The 19,799-nt window shown below is 37.3% G+C and overlaps 1 protein-coding gene across 1 annotated transcript; it reads right to left on the bottom strand.

Moving 5' to 3' along the window:
- Positions 1-4,046: 4,046 nt before the first annotated feature.
- LOC105038735 (uncharacterized) lies at positions 4,047-19,799 on the bottom strand. The gene is given in 8 exon segments (XM_073260677.1): positions 4,047-4,471; positions 9,982-10,048; positions 15,405-16,535; positions 16,538-17,938; positions 17,941-18,429; positions 18,432-18,825; positions 18,963-19,030; positions 19,552-19,799. Coding segments are annotated over 8 exon segments (3,810 nt in total). The 5' UTR covers positions 19,685-19,799; the 3' UTR covers positions 4,047-4,344.

Raw genomic sequence — 19,799 nt, 5'->3', positions numbered from 1 at the left:
TCATAGTTCAATTTATATAGATACTATCTTTTGTATTCATATAATGTGTATAATATTTACAAGGCAGTGACCACAGCTTTTATCTTGTATATGCATTGGTCTATTTGCATGATTGATTAAGGATATTTCGCATCTTTTTTTTGCTAAGATTCACTGTTATCCTTACCACATGCATTAATTTTTTTACCATAAACTAGTCAATGATATCTTGACTAGTGCATGTAAGACTTTATGGCCCTTGTATTTTTGCAACACTGCCTTGATCATGTGTCAGCATTAATGTAACATCTCAAGCATCTCTCTCTGCTGCACTCAGAGTGCTGTAATGCAAGAAGTTTTACCATATAAAATGTCAACCAAGAGCTCAAGCACCTGGGTCATGTGCATCTTGAATGTGAGGAAAACTATTGAAAAATCAGTGGCTGGGCATGTTACAGTTTCTGAAAAGAATGGAGGGAGAAAAAGTAGAACAGAGGGTAAAATAAAAGTAGTTTCCAGTTAGGTCAGATTTGGTGCTATGGTATCACATAAAATTATAAAAGTTATCCAGAAGATGAAGAATAAAGAAAAAGAAAAGAATCAGAAAAAGGAAGAACTGATTATTGGATAATAGGAGGGTATATTGTGTATTTTGTGGGAATATGTCAGCCCTTTGGAGTCATTAGAACATACTTAGAGAGCAAGCTTTGCTTTGAATTCACCATTTTGTTCCACTAGTTGCAAGATAACATCTAAACAACCAACGACACCTCATCATTTGTGCATGGAAGCTTAACTTGAAACTGTGAATTAAAAAGTATTGATGGTTAGTTCATATTATGGGAAGTCTCAATAAAGGTATGGCTGACACAAATTTTGACCCCCCACAGTACCAGTCACCAAAATAGACATGAACTAACACTATACAAGCAAATTTAGCTTGCATTATACTTGTGGTTTGATCATGCAATTGAGTCAATTCAACTCTATTCATCAAGTTTTGATCCCGCATGTGATCGCAAACTAATTATTGGACTCAAACAAGTTGGCATACTACCATAGAATTCTTAGAAATGTGGTCACCCAATGTTTTTTTTTTATGGGGGAGGGAGGTGGGCCACAAAGTCAGAGAACAAAGCAGTCCAGTCTCCGATGTGTTCGGCAATAAAGATATATCTCGGAATAGATACTACAATAGAATTGTGAAGGAAAGTCAAATGTCACAGAAAATGGATGGACCTCCAGCTGCTTTATATCATTCCAATCTAGCCGAATGTGTCATCCAATACTTGTTCATGTCTTCCAAGTGTTTTAAGTTGACCTACTTCTTTTGTGGACTTGACAAGTCAATCAATAATCTCATACATTCAAACTCATAGGTAAAGTCATCTAGATGTATGATCCATGTCTAAATAATCCAGGTTTATCAACTCAAGAGGACTTTAATTAGTAGCGGCTGCTGAGACGTTGCAGCGAATTGTTTCTGGGTTAAACTATGAGATGCAAGTTGGCAAGTTGGTCCTTGAGTGCGGGGTTTTGGTCCATGAAAAACATACATTTTTATGCCAAATATGGCTAATTGCATATTAGCCATTGGTTTGGGTTTTAGCCATTGTTTTCATCTCAGCTCATATAACAGTTATATTTATACAAGGCATTAATGGTATAATCACAGTTTACCATATTGCCCCATGATATATTATTTCATATCATATCGAATCGCATATCGATATTGTAATAGAATGGTATCAGTATAGGATCTAATATCGGGACGGCGAATCATGGATATGGTCCAGCTAATATCACTGCTCTTATTACTTCGGCTGATGGAAACTGATCTATATCAGTTGATATTATATCAATATATTGGTCATTATTTTACATTTTAATGTATACTTATTCAATATTTAAAAAATGATTCCAATTTAACATTATTCTCATGTTTATTATGTTAGCTGGGTGATATCTTCTTGTTCAAAATATCTTTGTTTTCTTGGGTATTTCTGAAGCTTCCATTCCAGCTAAAGGAAATCTAGTTATCAGTTTATCCTAGTCAGCCTACCACCTAGATGGCCAAGATCTTCACTTTGAGAGCCTTGGTTTTAACTTGAACTCAGTAGATTTGTGCATCATAAATAGAGAAGTGGTTGGACTGACACCACTTAATCTTTGAGAAATTCTTTATGTACCACCATCTTGTCCGATTGATGTACGTAGTCACTATTTTTCAACACACATTTAATGCCTGCTGATCGATTTTTTGATTTAAAAATTTTATATAATAAAAATATCTTTATCTTTTCAAAAAATTATGACATCCTGTGGCGTATTATATTCATGATGTCATAATATGATCCAGGATATCATAATATGGAAGTAGTATTTTTATCTAACCACCTTCCAATGTGCATTTAATATCTGCAACTTTATTTTTTTCATTTAAAAATTTTGAATGACAAAAATGCTCCTATTCTTTGAAAAAAAATTATGACACCCCGTGATATTATGACATCCTGTGTTATATTATGACATCCTGTGGATAAAAATTATGATTTTCTGATACATATTATAAAATGGATATAGGATATCATAATTTTATCAAAGAACAAGATATTTTTGTCATACAAAATTTTTAAAAAAAAAATCGATCTGCGGATATTAAATGCAGGTTAAAAAATGATGACTACGTGTGGACCAATGAAACAAAATGATGTGCTCCCGTTAGATTTTCTACACCATCCGTGATGCACAAAGAATTTGCCCTTAATCTTTTATCATCTTTGTTTGGATGATCATCTCAGATTCGTTAAAATATTGTCTCTCTCTTCTCTCTCTCTCCTCTCTCTCTCTCTCTCTCTGCCCAGGCATGTTTCGTTGACGTCCTGGTCATAGACCAGGCTTTTAAGCATATTTTGATCGATCCCTTGATTTCAAACAAAAATTGGATAAAAGTTTTTAAAAGACTATCTATATATAATGCAAAGTTTAGTGACTGGAGCATTAGCTTAGCTCGCTTCCAAGTAAGAGGTAGAAGGTCCTAGTCTTAAAATAGTTCTCTCTCAATATTTCAATCCTGCTATGGATTTTTCCAAAAACTCCCCAATGTACAATCAATGTAGGACAAAATGATGGGCCGAGTCCATTCATATGCATTTCCAACACTTATAATCTCCTTCAAAAAAACTAATCAAAAGATATTTATTGATTATATATAAACATTCAGGACCTTTCTAGTATACAAGACTAAATATTATCTGCACAGGCTCTCACAAAAATTTTTGGTTTGTGATTGGACCAGTCTAATCTCTCTATCCTCGATCACATGCATCAGATGTGTCATGATTAGTTAGATGTAATTGGGTTAGGATTCACTATGGGTTTTGACATGTTCGTTCTCCTTTCTCACTTCATTTTCAAAATGATATACTTTTCTTGCCAATGAAATAGTACCACCTGATTACTTGATGAACCAAGACAAAATAGTTCCCCTGGTTCAACTAGGACCAACTTGATTATTTCATTTTTCTATTAAACAACAATTTTAGATTTTTTTTTTTCTTTTTTTTAACTGAAACGGAAGCTACTAGAATGGATGATATTGCTTTCCACTCTGCTTTCCCTTCAAAGAGCTTTACATTAATGTTGAGGTTCTTTCTCAGCAAGTTCTTTGTCGGTTAAAACAGTTGCCTTTTTTCAGCAAATTTGATCAAGAGATTTTCCATAGTTAATGGTTAAGACAACAACCCTTTCTCAAATCACAGGTCTAGTTTAGCTAAATAAGAGATCAACCTCAGTTTTCTAACAGCCCCTCAAAAACTCCTTGCAACACACGAAGCTTCTGACTGACTCCATCTCATCACATATATGTAAAGATCTTCAAACAAGAAAACTGCTAGGTTTCCAAAGAACTTTCCTGAACAGGGTGTAAACCCAGTTTTTGGTATGAAATGAAGGGGTTCAGGGTGTTGGTTTGGGGCTAGAATACCAACATTTACCCACTGGTTCCGAAAACCATGGCCTACAGCCTCTTCAGGGATGTATTAGGAGAGGAGGAATTTTCCAACAGATGGCCTTCTATACTACTGAGTTCTCATTCACCAATAAATATTTCCAAAAAAATTGAATCACTATCAATTTAAAACCTCAACCAATACCAGATGCTTTAATCCTCATAATTTGCTGACCATCAAAAATCAATACAAAAGCGGCAAGGGGGAAAAAAACCCCAGAAAAAAGGTGTCTGCTTCTCTGCACAACCAGTGTTTTAGCAGAAACCAGGTGCCCTAGGTGGTGGACCACAGTAGTTTCACTCACAAAACTGCAAGCATTTTCAAGGTTCAGCACAGTCAGGTTGAGTTTCAGGGACTATGCCGATGGCTGGCTTTCAGAGTCCTCAGCTTGCGACTGAGATGCCAAAAACCTTGCCTTTTTGTAGCTGCTTGAACTTCTCAGGATCGTGCCTAAGGGCATATTCTTTTTGGATGCATTTGATCTGGTCAAATAAAAGTAGCGAGGTAAACAACAAAAAATAATTACTAGTTTGCAAACAAATGGTTGAATATGAGAAATTCCTCTAGCACAGTTTCCAAGTAGAAAATTAGGAAGCATATCCATGGTTACCTTCAGATGTGTGAAATCAAATTACAGAATATGCATGCATTCAAGCTAGCAAATAACAGCCACCTATTCTTCACCTCTGCAAACTCTAGATGAGACTCGTAATGTTTATAACTAGCCAAATACAAGAACCACATTTTATTCAGTTTTACACCCTTGGTTGCCATAAATGATCTTTTCCCAGGTGGTGTACTAAAAGTTCCCGCTTCCCACTGTAATTTTAAATAGTAGCAGGCAGTACTAAAATTTTAAAAGACAATACCATGCTAAAGTTTCCAGTGCACATGAAAAATTTTGATTTCTACCACATACTCCTCTCTCTCTTTCTCTCGCTCTCCCTCTCACACACACACACACACACACAGAGCATAATGCAAACAAGTTACTATATCAACTAGATAAGCAAGAAATTCGAATGAGAAGCTTTTATAATTAAGATGGCTCAGCCAACCTTTAGTTTCCTATCTTAAGGTTGCTAGCTGTCTTAAAAGTAAAGCTTTTTCTTGCATACGTATGGTTCTGGCATAAGCAGTGTTATAAGGCCATCTTTCTGCAAGTGCTGCAGTGCAGATAGATGTAATAGTTCTGATTTAACGATGTCATGAATCCACATGTCTCAACCAATATCATTGGGTTCACAGAATGAAAATTGGTGCACATAGACAAAACCTATAACTGATAGAAACTCAAAATTATCATTAGATGATGCATCATGCACACTAGGCATCTCACACAAACCTCATCAATGTCCCTTTCTGAATGGCAGGTCTGATGATCTGAGTGGTGTCTCCTTCATAACAAGGCCGATTGCACATTAAAATTGCCAGCGTGAACTAGTGTCTGAATCTCTTGCATACTTTTCATCGATAAAATAATAGTCTTCCTAATCCTTCTCATGTTTGACCAATCTCTTGCATCTCTTTGCACTCCACTCAGTTTTGGTACTACCAAGTACCAACTTAGCACTTCCAATCTTTCCTGATACTTGCATCCTATCACTCCCAAACCTGTCAACTGATTTCCTTGAAACATGATGTAGCACCTCATCCAACTACTAGTCTCTATTAGTTATTTTCTCTTCGATCCACCTAGATACAGAATCTCTCTCATCAAAAACATAATCCTCAAAAGTATTTGGACACTCGTGCCTATATCATTTTCCCTCAAAGTAATGTTATAGTCAATTAAGGATAATCATTTTTAAACTTTTACCAACAATCTGTTCTAAGTATTGTACAAATGCAAAAGTTTTGAGCATTTCTCTCTCTCGATGCTATTAAATAAATGGTCCAGAAAAATCTACCATAGGTTTTACCACAAAAAAAAAAAAAAGCCTTAATTACGAAAGTCTTCACAAAGGTTACGAAGACTGGATTTAATCTTACAATACAACTACCTAGAGGCTTGATCTATCAAGCACAATAAAGGTTTGTCCTTTCTATCACTCAAAAGTCAAAACAAGTATGTAATGGGTATGAATGACCTGGGGCATGCAGACATGGGTTCCATTTGGGTTGTAAATTGTGGCTGAAATTAGCTCGAGCCAGCAAAATTTGTGGTGATTTTTGATCTAGGGAGCAGAGCAAAATTGACTTAGTATGAACAAAATAAGTATTCTTGAGGAACACCTCGATAGACTGAATCTCATTTCAGGATACATTGCACGAAACAACAAACATACGAGAGATGAAGTTGCAGGTTGTTTGGTATGAACAAAACAAGTATTCTTGATGAACACCTTGATAGACTGAATTTAATTTCAGGATACATTGATGAAGCAGCAAATATGTGAGAGAAGAAGGTACAGGTTGTGCATTGAGGCAGCTGCGCTCAAGGTAATTTGCATTTTTTATTTGTTTGAGCCTTAGATACTCTCTCTGCTCTAGTTGCTTCTTAAAAATCCTAGACACCTTCAGAAATCAGCCCTTGCTGTCCGCCATCAATAAATGTTATACATGCATATTGTTGGAGGATTAGGACAACGGACATTTGGATGACAGAATCATTTTTATCAAAATATCAATATATTTATTTTTTGGTGCACTTGTCTCTGAAAGTGTTTTCTACTCACGTGTGTCCAGCTTGAAGATTTGAAGTCAGCATGTAGTGGGCATCTCTTAGATGTATCTTAAGCATGGGAGGGAGCAGAGGCAATAAGTGCATGTATACAAACAACAAAAGGGTGCATGTGCACATGCATGGGTGCTGGGAGGGTGCTGGACGTAGGTAGGGCCAAAAGAAAAGGTAAGAGAAGGAGAGAGCGGAAAAATGGGAGGTGGTTTTCCACATCAATATATCATCACCCATGCATAACCAGAATACTCCAGTATTGAATGTAACAAAAATGTAATAATACTATTAATATTGTAGAACTTGAAATATTTGTGTCTTTCCACTATTCTAAACTGAGCATAAGTGACTGTATCATTGAAGAACGGGGTCAATACCATGGTGTACCGTACTGACACACAATATTTGGGACCATGCCAGTACCTCTAAGCTTCACCCAAAAAAGAAAGGAAGAGGGGAAGAGAGAGAGAGAGAGTAAGAAGGAGCAAGCATACCCTCTAACCCCCAATCCACGATTTTGAGCTCTCAATCTGCAAGATCCAGCCTTTGATCCACGATCTTTGGTCCCCAATTTGAGACCTCTGGCCTTCGATTGATGAGATTTCCAACATCCGGCCTCTAACAAGCTCCATTTTGAAGTGGAAGACATCAAAGGCAATCAGTGGGGTTGTGACGGTTGTCAATAGGGGCCATGGGTAGGGCGATAGGTGGAGCTATCACAGCAGCAGCAGGGTGGCTAGAGAGAGGCGGCAGCATGCCAAGAGAGAGAAGAGAAAAAGAGAGATGGTGGTCATCATCAGTGACAACAATAGTGATAATGGTGGCAATGGAACCCTAATCCTAGAGAAGGCAATCATGAGGAGAGGAGTTGCGAGAGAGGAGAGCAGTCATAAGAGAGGGAGGGTTATAACTTATTAAAAAAACCAGTTTGATTCAGCTCCGGAACCAAATGAAACAGCCTGAAACTGGGTGGGGCCAATGGTTCAAACTAGTTCAGGCTGATTTTGACTTCAGATCAATAGGGAGACTAGACCATCCAGGTTCCTAGCTCGTTTGGTCTATCAACAAATTATTGGTCTTTATTCTTAATGTGGATCACTTAGAAACTAATGTGGTTATATTCCAGGGAGACATTCAAGTTGAAGGCTTGTCATATCAATATTGATGATTATTTTAGACGGGATAGCATGAAACCCATTTGGCAACCAAAATCATTCAACAACCGAATGGATCAAAGCATAAAAACTAGCATTCTAAAGTGGGCAAAATAGCTCATGACAAAATGCTAGGGAAAGTCCTAAAAATTATACCGACAGTGAAACAACTTAAATAAGTATTAACTTCCAATATTTTCTGTTCTAGTATACTACAAATTTAAGGTCAATTTATCTTAATTGATTGTTTTGCATGGTTTCTCTTGGTACCCCTTTTGCTAAATTGCTCCTATGCGTGTCCAAATCTAACATTAATTTCTGTGTCTATGCAGCATTTTATAAGCACCTAACAGTCTTCATAAAAAAGTGAGATTCGCTTAAAGTCACTTCCAGGTCTAGGAAAAAGACAGGACTTTTCTAAAAGGATTTGAATGAGGAACTTTTTGATGGCAAGCGAAGGCTTTTTAAGGAGGCTTGTATATTTAGTAAATTGGATCATCTTCTATAAAATCAACAGGAACATTTCATAGAACAAAACAGCAGGGAATGATATGAAAAAAATATACATGCTTGATGCCATATAACTTTTTGTGTGCTTCAGCTGAATACTAATGGTTCTCAAACAATGTCGGACCTTCCCAAATGGGAGGTACAAATATTTTCCAGAATAGGAAAGGACTTGCTGATGTATATAGGAGAAACACATTGCATATCAATGTACTGAAACAATACCAAGGGTAAATTCCACACTCAAGATTTAATTCAAATATTGGATAAGAAATCTTCTAAACTGATTACTTCCAGTTCTACAACCTTGAAATCATTATTTGAAGAAAAAATTGACAAGATATAGATGATGGATAAAGTTAAGATTTTCTAATGATCACCACAAAAAGAAAAAGGTGAGGTAAATATCTTTTAACTGGTCACTAATCTTTTATCGGTCAGTCAAGAAGAGGGTGCACGAACCTTAAAGAGGGGTATAGCCAAGATAGATTGTTGAGGTGAAGTAATATGGTTCATAAGATATCCAATTAGAGAAGGAAGCTTAAGAGACTCACTAATGAAATTTAAGATACCGAAGAGCAAAAGCTTGATCTGACCAACTGTGGCATATGGGGCTTGGAATTGTATCAAAGAGTCAAAAGAGCCAAATAGAACATCTAGGTTAATTGAATGAAGGTTGTGAGTACATTATCATGTTTCTATGATAAAGTTACCCTTTCAAAGCCAGACCCCTAATTTATTATGCAAAGCATGTTGACAATTAATTACTAATTATGTTTGACATATCTAAGTTAAACGAATACCTTTCTTGGGATGACTTTTCACCTATTCAATTTCCACATTTCTGTCTAATACTCATATGTTTGAAATATCTTCTTCTAATTAATCCATGTTATCAGTATATTGCAACAACATTGCAAATAAAGTGAGATGAATAAAATGAGGCTATTATTTTCCACTAAAGGTCATTATTATTACAATCAAGGTATGATAAACTCAAGCTTAGTGAAGCTATCATCAAATAAACAAGAGTGATAAAATTAAGTATAGATTAGCCTGATGATAAAGGCCAAGACATTCCACATATACCCAACTTCTGTGATCTATAAATCCCAATGCATAAGATACCTTAAAAGTGACAGAAAGGAGAGGCAGTTACAGACTAAAAATCTTGAATTATCCTAAAATTATCCTAATTATGACTTCCTTGTGTGTTAATTTTCTCCCTTCATAATGACCACCACATAGCAGATGGAAAGCTTTCCAATGCAAAACTGAAAAGATAAGGAGATCCATTTATTGTAACTAAACTACAAAAGCTCCGAGATAAACTGACTTTTGTGATGATTGACATCTGATTACAACTAACTTTAAACAATCCATATTTTCAGATCTCTTCACTAAGAGACACTCCTCTGATCATTCCATTATCATTAACAACAAGGAGCTAGATCTGCCTGCATGTCCTCCAACTTGCAAAGCTTTTTAAATTTTCTAAAGATCAAGAATAAATAAAGTAAATTGACCATTCAAGTGATTAAGGTAGCATGTCTATTTTCTAGCATAAAACAAGTCAGTAAAGCTTGGAGCCATGAATATTATTCAAACTAGAATAGAAAAACATTTTATTATCAAATCTTAGAACCATACTTACTGTGACAGAAAGATACTCCTACCATCAGTTCCCTCATCTTTTTTCTCATAAGCAGCAAGTTTAATTCCTATAAAAAGTAGCAAGGAACATAAAAGTGTGGAAATTAGCTCATACTGTGATTATTTTGAGCATGTGAGTAGTTGCAAAATCTATAGAATACACTTTGCAAATTATGACAGCAGAGTATATGTTCCCAAACACTGAAGCGGCATGATATCAGCACTTTTAAATATTGCAAACAACAATAGCTAGTTGCAAATACTCCATAAGAAACCACATTAAACCCAATCCAATCAGTATAGTCTAGGATTACAAAACATGTCTAGAAAAACATTGAGAAATGTAAGCAACTAAAAAGATGAATCTGCACTATTATGACTCAAATTTTGCACAAAACTTTAGCTTGTCTATGACACTAGGATCTCACTCCATTATGAACAACCAGCAGATAAGAAATAGACTAGTAGCAAATCATCTAACAGGTTGCTGCCAATGTCATGATCTGGTAGTGGCAAATTCCAGAGAACAACTACAATAGGTCATATCTCTCAGTAATGATACAAACATGTGCATTATAATAAAGAAACTACCAGTCAATCAGGCCATCAATACCCACTAAAGGGTTGCCAATGACTAAATCTCCCTTTCAAATACTCATCAATTATTATCTTATGAATCAATTTCAAGAGATATATCAGACCAGCCATCAAACCATGAACTCCATGTTATTAAAAGAAGACTAGAGGCAAATTCTCAACAATTATATTGCAGAGTATGATATATAAGGTCCCAAAGAAATGTAGAATGCAGTCAACTTAAGATGCCATAGAAAGCTAAGTGTTCCATTTCATCCTGAAAACATAATGGAAGTTTCAAACCTACTTATTTGTTACTTTGGTAGTCAAGCATCTGACACTGTTATTACGGTTTCCCTCAAACCATTGAATTGAGACTTAAAACTTTGCATTAGTCCGTAAATGTTACGAACAACTAGATGCCAAATTAAAGAATTTGGCTAACACACTATTAGCATAAGTATAGGTGCTGCCTAGCTCAACAGGATCAGCTTGATCATTATGCAAAGCTAGGCATACATTGCTGACTTGTCATGTCAGCTTGAGTACAGATTTTACAGCTATGCCCAAAAGTTAATCTATAAAAGTATAACATATATATATATATATATAGCCTAAACCCCATTCCCAACTCTGGAAGCCCTCTATCCTTTACCCCAATCTCCTTCCTCTCTCCTCACTTCATTGCCATCAAATGTCACCATCTCCAGATCCCCAACCAGGCAGACTCTACAACTACCATCCTCAACCCGTCTTTTCCTTCATCACTACCACAATCAAGGTTTTAAATCCCATGGGATGGGGCTATTTTGGTTTTCTCATAGACTGAGATGCGCCGCCGTCCCGCCCCATTCCGATACTTGGGACAGAAGATGTCCCAAAACGGGATCAGGACGTTGAGATGCTAGCAGGACAGCTCTATCTTGACACATGAAATAATACCCCGTCTCGGTGTTCCACGGGACGTCCCGCTAGGACCTGAATTTTTGACCATAACCCTATGCTACCCACCCCTTCTCACCAATGCCACCACTAAGACCCTCAATAATTACCACAACTTTGCCTTTTTTCTGACAATTCCTCATCACCCTTATCCTCACCTTCAATGACAACGCCTTCGCACCCCCCCCCATAAAAAAAAAAAGAAAAAAAAAAAAACATGCTGACCATTGTTGGACAGTAACATCATCACAACCAATTGTCTACCTAGGGAGTTGAGTAAACTAGGCATTTACCAAGCTAGGTTAGGTTTACCCCGATCTGGAGATCTAAGTATTAGACCAAGCCTAGGTTGCAAAGAGTTATCCTAAGACAAGGCCAAGCGAAGCACAAGTCAACTTGTTAAGACTTGATGCCCAAGTACCTGACCAGGTTTGGTCAATGCCTAGATATAATGTCGGTTCACTAATAAATGATTTACGATAGTCCCCAAAATTAACCTAACTCAGCCAATTCAAAATTTGTGTACTTGATGTGTCCGTGCATGCAAACACCAAGACAATTGATAGCACTCCTTGATGCTTCATAATTCAAGTCAGCAAACCAAAATGTCATCATGGTCATGCATCAGATTTGGGCACTTAATACTCGAGGTTTTCAAGTTGAAAATAACATTTAGCAAAGATTCCATAAATTTTATGAAATTACAAAACAAATTTCCAACAAATTATGCATTATATACATATATGTATACTTATCTACATGCACATCTATCTATTAATATGTCTCCCCATATTCTGTTATTTGAATTTTGAAAGTTGCCAAGTCAAAAGTTTATCGGACATTTTAGCATCTAAAACCTATGTCATAAAATTGTGTGAACCAAAAGGCAGATTTAAGAATTCAAAGTTGCAACCACTAGGTAGTTAAGGTGATCTTCAAGTGAAGATAGAATTTCTAAAGAGGATACTCTAGACATGGGCCATCTAGATCACACTTTTCATCAAAAAAAAGGATTAGGTATCTGATAATGCTTCATAGATTTCTCAAAATAAATATTAATAATTAACATCCATGATAACATGTTCCACTTGCCTAAACCGAGAGATCCTTACAATTTCTTGTTAAATCAAGTTGTTCATTGAATTGCACAACAATTTTGAGTTAGACAGTCATTTCATGCTGCCAAAGCAATACTGCAAGATGTTGATAGTATGGTGGGATTAATTTTCTGAGTGTCTTGAGTTTGGGGTGGGGTGGGGTGGGGTGGGGTTGGGGGGGGGGGTGTGGGCGATGCGTGGGTACCCAAGGATGTCTACAGATTAAGGAAATAGCAACCCACTTGACCAAGTCCACAAAGCATGGTCCATTGGTGTGAAATCAGAATCGGGTTCAACAAAAGATCAAAACAAAATATTTCGGATACTCAAAAAATCAGAGCTGAGGGCCTTCAAAATTTATTTTGATTGGGTATATATCTAAACTGAATTAAAAATAATAATAATGAAACAAGAAAAGCATGATTAACAAAATCATGTGTAGAAACTTTTAGACTAAGAATTAATGAAAGGTAGATTTAAAGCATTATATCATTGCTTATGAACTCACATAAATTTATGACTTGAGCTGGTTTATTTAGTCCTTGGATGAAGGACAATCATGTCAGCTTAAATGTTCAAACAAGGTGGAAACTTATTTAAGTTTCAAAATGTAACAAGTAACTTATTACAAATATATTTCATACCTGAACTATATAAAAATGGAGAAAGCATCGCCAAGTCAACTGAATTGATAAGATTGGGCAATTAACATGGGTTCATACTTGAATCAACCAATTCAATCAGACAATTGTTAATTAGATATGAACCAGGTTACAGAGAGGACTTGGTTTGCTTAAGACTGCACAGTGAAGGATTGGTTTGGATCTGGCCATTCAGACATGTTCCGCTAACACCGAATTTGGGGATACATTGGATTAGGTTGAAACTGAATGTATAGATGTAGGCCTAACAGTTAAATGGACTGGGTTCTTGCCAACATTTTATTGTGCCTACTATGCCAACCCAGCTATGCCGGAAATTTACACTAAATGCATCATTTACTTATAAGTTTCGTTTATACCCAACAGTCAGAAGATTCAAGCAGCTGTTCTTGTGTTAGAAGTAGATGTCTCCTGTCCGAGCATGATGTCGCACAAATCCATGTTCAACTGTGATGTCAAAACTCTGATATTCCATTGTAACCTGAAATAGTTTGAGCCAGGTGTGGTGAAACAAAGTTCAAGCTAAGATATCAAGAAACAAACCAAGAATATCTCTTGCACTGCACAGTTGCTTGATGTGTACACATAAACACATCGTTCTTGAGCAGTGCATGATAATTATTTTGATCATAGCCCACAAAGTTTGTCCTGAGATGCCTGGATAGACATGCAGAGGTGCTAGAGGATAAAGCCCATCAGGCTGACCTCTATAGCGAGGGAAAAGAAAGAGGAGGTAATGCCATAGAGGTTGGAACTTGGAAGATCATAGCTAGGTTTCTAGCATTCATCATGTCTTATGTGGCCTTCCATCTTCATTTTCAAGCTTCACCTCATGCAATTTCAACTTGTCATGTATAAACTTCTAGAAGCATATAAAATGAACAATGAAAGCAGTAAAGGCTGATTCATGATGTTCTGAATCTTTGTACGCAACAGATCATGAATCTGCTGCTCATGATAACCTACCAACAATAAATACTGCAGCAAAGAATAATTGAGATAGTTTAGCATTTGCATATAAAGGGACAACCCCAAAAACAACAGGGTTTAGATTCCTGAGATGACTTTTTAAAAAAAAAAAAAAGAAGAAGAAGAATACAGCTAAAATGCCTGGACAAAAACTTGTAACGGGGAAAAAAAAATAAAATTGAAAACAATCAGATAAGGCTTTGCTGTTGGTTAGTTTGAATAATGAAGTGGATTCACAATCTCCACTCCATATAATTGCAAATAGAACTCTGTTAGTGATGATTTTGATAGCAAAGATTCGACCACACATAAACTAGAGTCCTTTCTAAATAGAATATTAAATGCACAGTACAACATAGATGATTCTACCATGAAATGGGAACAAACCAAGCAAGTAAATATATCTGGAAGGAGAGAATGAGAAATATAATACCAGAAGAAGCACAAGAGTAGTCCAGTCGGAGTAACTTTGGAAAGTTCGGTTAAATTGATTATGCATACAAATCAAAGATGTGATGCGCCTTTTTTTTTTTTGGTAAGACCATGATGCACCTTCAATCTAAGTAAAACTTGAAAAAAGAAAAAGGGGAAGTCCTACAATAAAGCTGAATGGATATGAGAAAGAAAATTCCATGACACTTTTCTGCAAAATGCCATGGCCTTAATGGTCATAAAAGGTTTAAAAAGAGGACAATAGTTTGCATCAAATAGCTCAGACATTATTGATCTTGGTGACATTGACAATTCCTTTAGGTTGCTTCAAACAAAACACAGCCTAACACAAGGAAAAAATTACAGCCCACAGCAAATCATTTCTGATGAACAGATCCAAATATATGCTAATAATCTATTCAGTTCATATTGACATACATGGACTGCCATACCCATACCACACCATACAGGGTCGGAACCATTACGAAACTTGTGCTCGGGTCAGTATAGGCTTCATATCGCCCCATGTCTCATACCATTGAGTCCTAAGGTGTACCAACCCATGCCAAGGTGTACTGAGAAAAATGGTTCGTTGGCTATTTCAGCACAAGGTGCACACCATACAATACTAAACCGGTAATGTACCGGTATGGTAACCAGTACCAAGATTGCAGACCTTGCATAAAACAATATTTTTTCTAAATCAAATAAATTCAAAAAGATTAGAAACTAAGAATCACCAATACCTGGGCTCACTGTTTCTTCAAGGTCCCCATCCGAGTCAGCAGACATAGATGAATTATCTGAGGCTGCTTTCATAGGATTTTCCCTATTGCTAATCCCAAACTCATCATCAGAACTTCCACTTGTAGCATCATCAAAGATTGCACTAGAAGTAGCTAACAAAGGCTTTTCTTGTTTAGAATTGGTAAGAGCCTTCCCAAATCTTTTGCTTGGAACCTTCCTAACTGCAACTCTGTATCGTCTAGTTTGGTGTGGTATATCTTCTGTGCTGTCACTAGATGCCGCCAGATCAGCCACTGCATCAGCACTGTCGCTCTGAGTAGGAGGTGCACCTACAGCACTACCTATGATGACGGTAGTTAAATTCTCAGGCTGGGGGACATCGTCTAAGGACTGCAAAATGGCAATGCCATCCTGATGGTTATGAGATTTAAGCTTACCATCAGATAAAGAAGATTTTTGTTTGGGATGATGCACATGCTTGCTATGCTCATTCCGCGACGGGGATACCTGACAAGAAGTGTCAGATTTGTACTCCTGAAGCTTCCTTTCAGGCCCACTGTCATCATAAGACTTTTGTGGTGGAATCAAAATAGAAGAGGTATCACCAAAATTCACATTGGAATTACTTGACCTCTCTCCAGTTTTTTCATTATGCACTTTTTTAGTTTTAACTTCCTTGTCTGCGAGCTGTACCATTGAATCAGTCAGAAAATGATTACCAGGATCAGCATCTTGGTATTTCTTCTTGTGCATGTGCTGCTCACTTGAACTTGAAGGATTTACCATGTCAGCAGTGGAATCTTGCGCATGCATGTTTGATTTTTTTTTCTTTTTACTTTTACCCTTGTGTAATGTCTCAGTTTCAGTCTCCTTCAGTGGAAGCTCTTTTGCAGAAAGAACAGATTCATGCTCGACGACTTTAGGGAGAGAAGAATCATGGAAGTTAGTCTTGCCACTACCATACCCGGGAAGATCCATATGTTCATTTACTCCAATAGAATCTGTAGAGATCTTATGGGTCAAATTCTGGTCAATTTCTTTACCAGAATTGTCATGAGTATTTCCCAGCAATTCCTTTCTGTTCTCTTGGGTTATGTTTTTTGCTGAAAGGTGGGAGGTTTCATGCTTGCAGATGAATCATTGAACAACCAAGTTGAATCTAGTTTAGATATATTCCCATGAGATATATTCTGTGAACCATCGTCAGGAAGCATCGTAGCATTAGATCCATTGCCTGAATCTTTGTGAGTAGTTCCAAATGCTTTCTCGAAATTCTCTCGAGTACTCTGATCCCTTGAAGATAGGTCATGATTGCTGGACATATTGGAAAACACTTCTGATTTGGCTAATTTTTTCTTGCGGTGATGTGAGATTTTATCATTGTTATTTGAAGGAATGACAAAATCTACATTTGAAGGACTTCCAAGAGCTGCAGGCCCTTCATGACTGGTTGTAGGCTTAGATTCTTTACCCAAATCTTTATGGTTGATTTCCAATGTTTCTGTGGCTCTTTCTTTAACGGGACCTTTCCCCAGAGAGTGGGCAGGTTCTTGTTGTGCAAACTCATGATTTTGAAGTTTGGATTTGGCTGATTTTTTCCTTTTCCTGCATGATCTTTTCTCATCAATATTAGAAAGAATGACAGAATCCACTACAGCAGAATTTTCAAGAGCAACAGCCTCTCCAAGAACAGTTGCTCCCTCATATTCTTTATCAAGTTCTCTATGGGTGTCACCTAATATCTCTTTGCAGTTCTCTTTGGTGACTTGATCACCTGAAGGATGAGCAGTCCCATTTTTCTCACGTTGCGGACTGGTAAATTCAGTTTTCTTTGTCTTCTTTTTCCTCCTACCATGTGTGCTTCTAATATCAGTGCCAGAAGGAACTTCAACATCTACATTTGCAAGCTTGTTAGGATCCCTAGATTCTTTAAGAATGGTTGCTGCATCTGATTCTTCATGCAGGTCCCTACACTTGCCTCCGAATGCTTCACCAATATTCTCTTTATTCACATGTTCTGAAGAATGAGCAGGATCAAACTTGCTTGACATGATTTTCGGTAATTCATTCTTGGACATTTTCCTGCTGTGAAGTGAGTTAGCTGGAACTTCATCAACTCCAGAGGGATTGGTAAGTGATGCAGCAACTTTCAGACCATCTAGAACATTAGGTTCTTTACTCCATTCTGTATGGTTATGATCCAAAAGAACCTCCTGGTTCTCATCAGCTGCATTCTTGGTAGCTTCTTCAGTATGGACTGCAGCATCAGGCTCTTTGGTCAGAGTTTTATAGTTGTATATGCCTGCTTCCTTGGCATTACCTTCGACAGCTTGTTCACCTACAGGAATAACGGTACCACTTAAATCCACTGAGTTATCATATGGTCCAATTTTGGTATGTGGTTCTTCCATGCTGTGTGATAAGCCAGTATCACCATTGTTAGATGGACCAGCTGGTTCAACTTCATCATGAGACTTGGATGACTTTTTCCTCTTTTTCTTTTTCCTTTTATCATCTACTGGAGTTTGGGCACTGAGTCACCCTGGAGTAGTTTACCAGATAATACCTCTGAAAAAGCCAGATGTTTCTTCTGAGAATTAGTTTGTGGAGGAGCATTTTCCAACTTGGGTGTCTCGTTCTCATAAGCAGGCCTTTCAAAGTTATTTCCTATTGCAGGATTCTCAAGAGATAGCTCCATAAAAGAGATATCATTTTTCTTGTTGTGCTTTTTTTTCTTGAGAGAGAGATGTTCTGAATCTCTATCCAAAATTAAATTGTTCACAGGAACATTATGCCTTTTTCTGGTTTTTTCTTTCTTGGTAGCAAAAATAGAAGCATCTCCAACACTAGACCCAACATCAGGATTCTCAGATCCTTTCTCTCCACCATCCTCCTCTTGACCAACAACAAGGTCAGTTTTGGACTGTATGTGCAATCCAACCGCTTTGTGCATGTCTGTTACATTAGGAACCTGATCAAGTCTACACACCCCTTTCTCTCTTAAGCTCTGACCCTTTGATGGTCAACATTTGTATCACCTGTACCCATCTGATCATGTGAAGAACCATGCAAGTTTTCAATTTGACAATTGCTAGCATTTGGCAATGATGAGTTACCATGATTCACTAATCTGTCCCAAGAAGTTTCAAGCGATGATTGCCTTTCATCCACAACACCTTGCAATTTATTACTGCAGTGGCCCGGTGAGGCACTAGCATTAGGCTCTGCATGAAGCTGAACATGCTTTTGTGATTGCTCAACATTCTCGTGTACAACATTTTCTGCAATTCCTCCTTGACTTTTCATCATGGATACAGGCGCAGCATCAATATGAAGAAACCAAGCCCCTTTGATCCCATTAAAAGCACTTCTAACAAGCATAGAATTCGACAAATTATAGAAGGATGATCTGCGCTTGACCTGCCAATATTAGAAAATATCCATAACTTAGTAACAAAAAGCAATTCCATATAACAACTACAAAGAAAACAACAAGATAAGCACATTCAAGGACCCCAAAGATAAAAATTCACAATATCTCGAATTTGTAAGCATACCTTTATTGCCTGGATAGTGATTTCTCCAACATTTGGAAAGCAAAGAGCATGCTCGATCCTTATCTTCCCTCTCCACAAAAGCATGAGATTTGTACTGAATCACAAATCTCTAAGACAAGCATACCAAATACTTAAATATGAGTACAAACAACAGAGAACAAGTACAAACTCCTGCATGAACTATGAGAAGATAAAATTGAAGATAGAAATGAAAAAAGATCACAAACCATTAAAAAGAAGGAAAAGGGAAAAAACATATGGCATTACTGCATAGCAATTAAATGGTACAGTTAACTACATTTGCAATTGCTTATACCATGAGGAATGTTAGACCAGAAATTGATATTTGGATACTCATATGACCCAAAAATTTCAAATAACTCTATATCTGAAAATAAAATAAGCATAATAGGATCAAGAGAAATAACATATATACCCTATCAAGATTTCCATAAAAATGGAGGGGGGGCATTTGGAACGACAAGGAAATGGAATCCAAACCGAGGAATGCAAAGAGGCACGAAAGAAACGAATCCAAATCGAGAGAAGAGATTCCAAGAAGGGGAGGGAAAGGCATCGACGGGCTCACTCCTGAGATCAGCGACGCTGTCGTCGGGGAAGACGACCATGGCGAGATGGGTGTCGAGGCTCGAGTCGACGAAGACGGGAAAGGACGAATCCGCCGCCGCTGCCGCCGGCGAAGAAGGGTTACTTTTCGCCATTGGAGGTGAGGTACGGCGGAGGGGAAGGCGGAGGGTTTATGGGCAAGAGAGAGCTTTACCGTCGTGGCCTGCAATATCTTGGACTCGCGCATGTATCGATCGGAGTCTATGAAAT

Source organism: Elaeis guineensis, chromosome 1 (assembly GCF_000442705.2).
Source record: "Elaeis guineensis isolate ETL-2024a chromosome 1, EG11, whole genome shotgun sequence".
NCBI classification, from domain to species: Eukaryota; Viridiplantae; Streptophyta; class Magnoliopsida; order Arecales; family Arecaceae; genus Elaeis; species Elaeis guineensis.
Note: the sequence above shows the minus strand (reverse complement) of the source record. Positions and strands in the feature narration are given on the sequence as shown.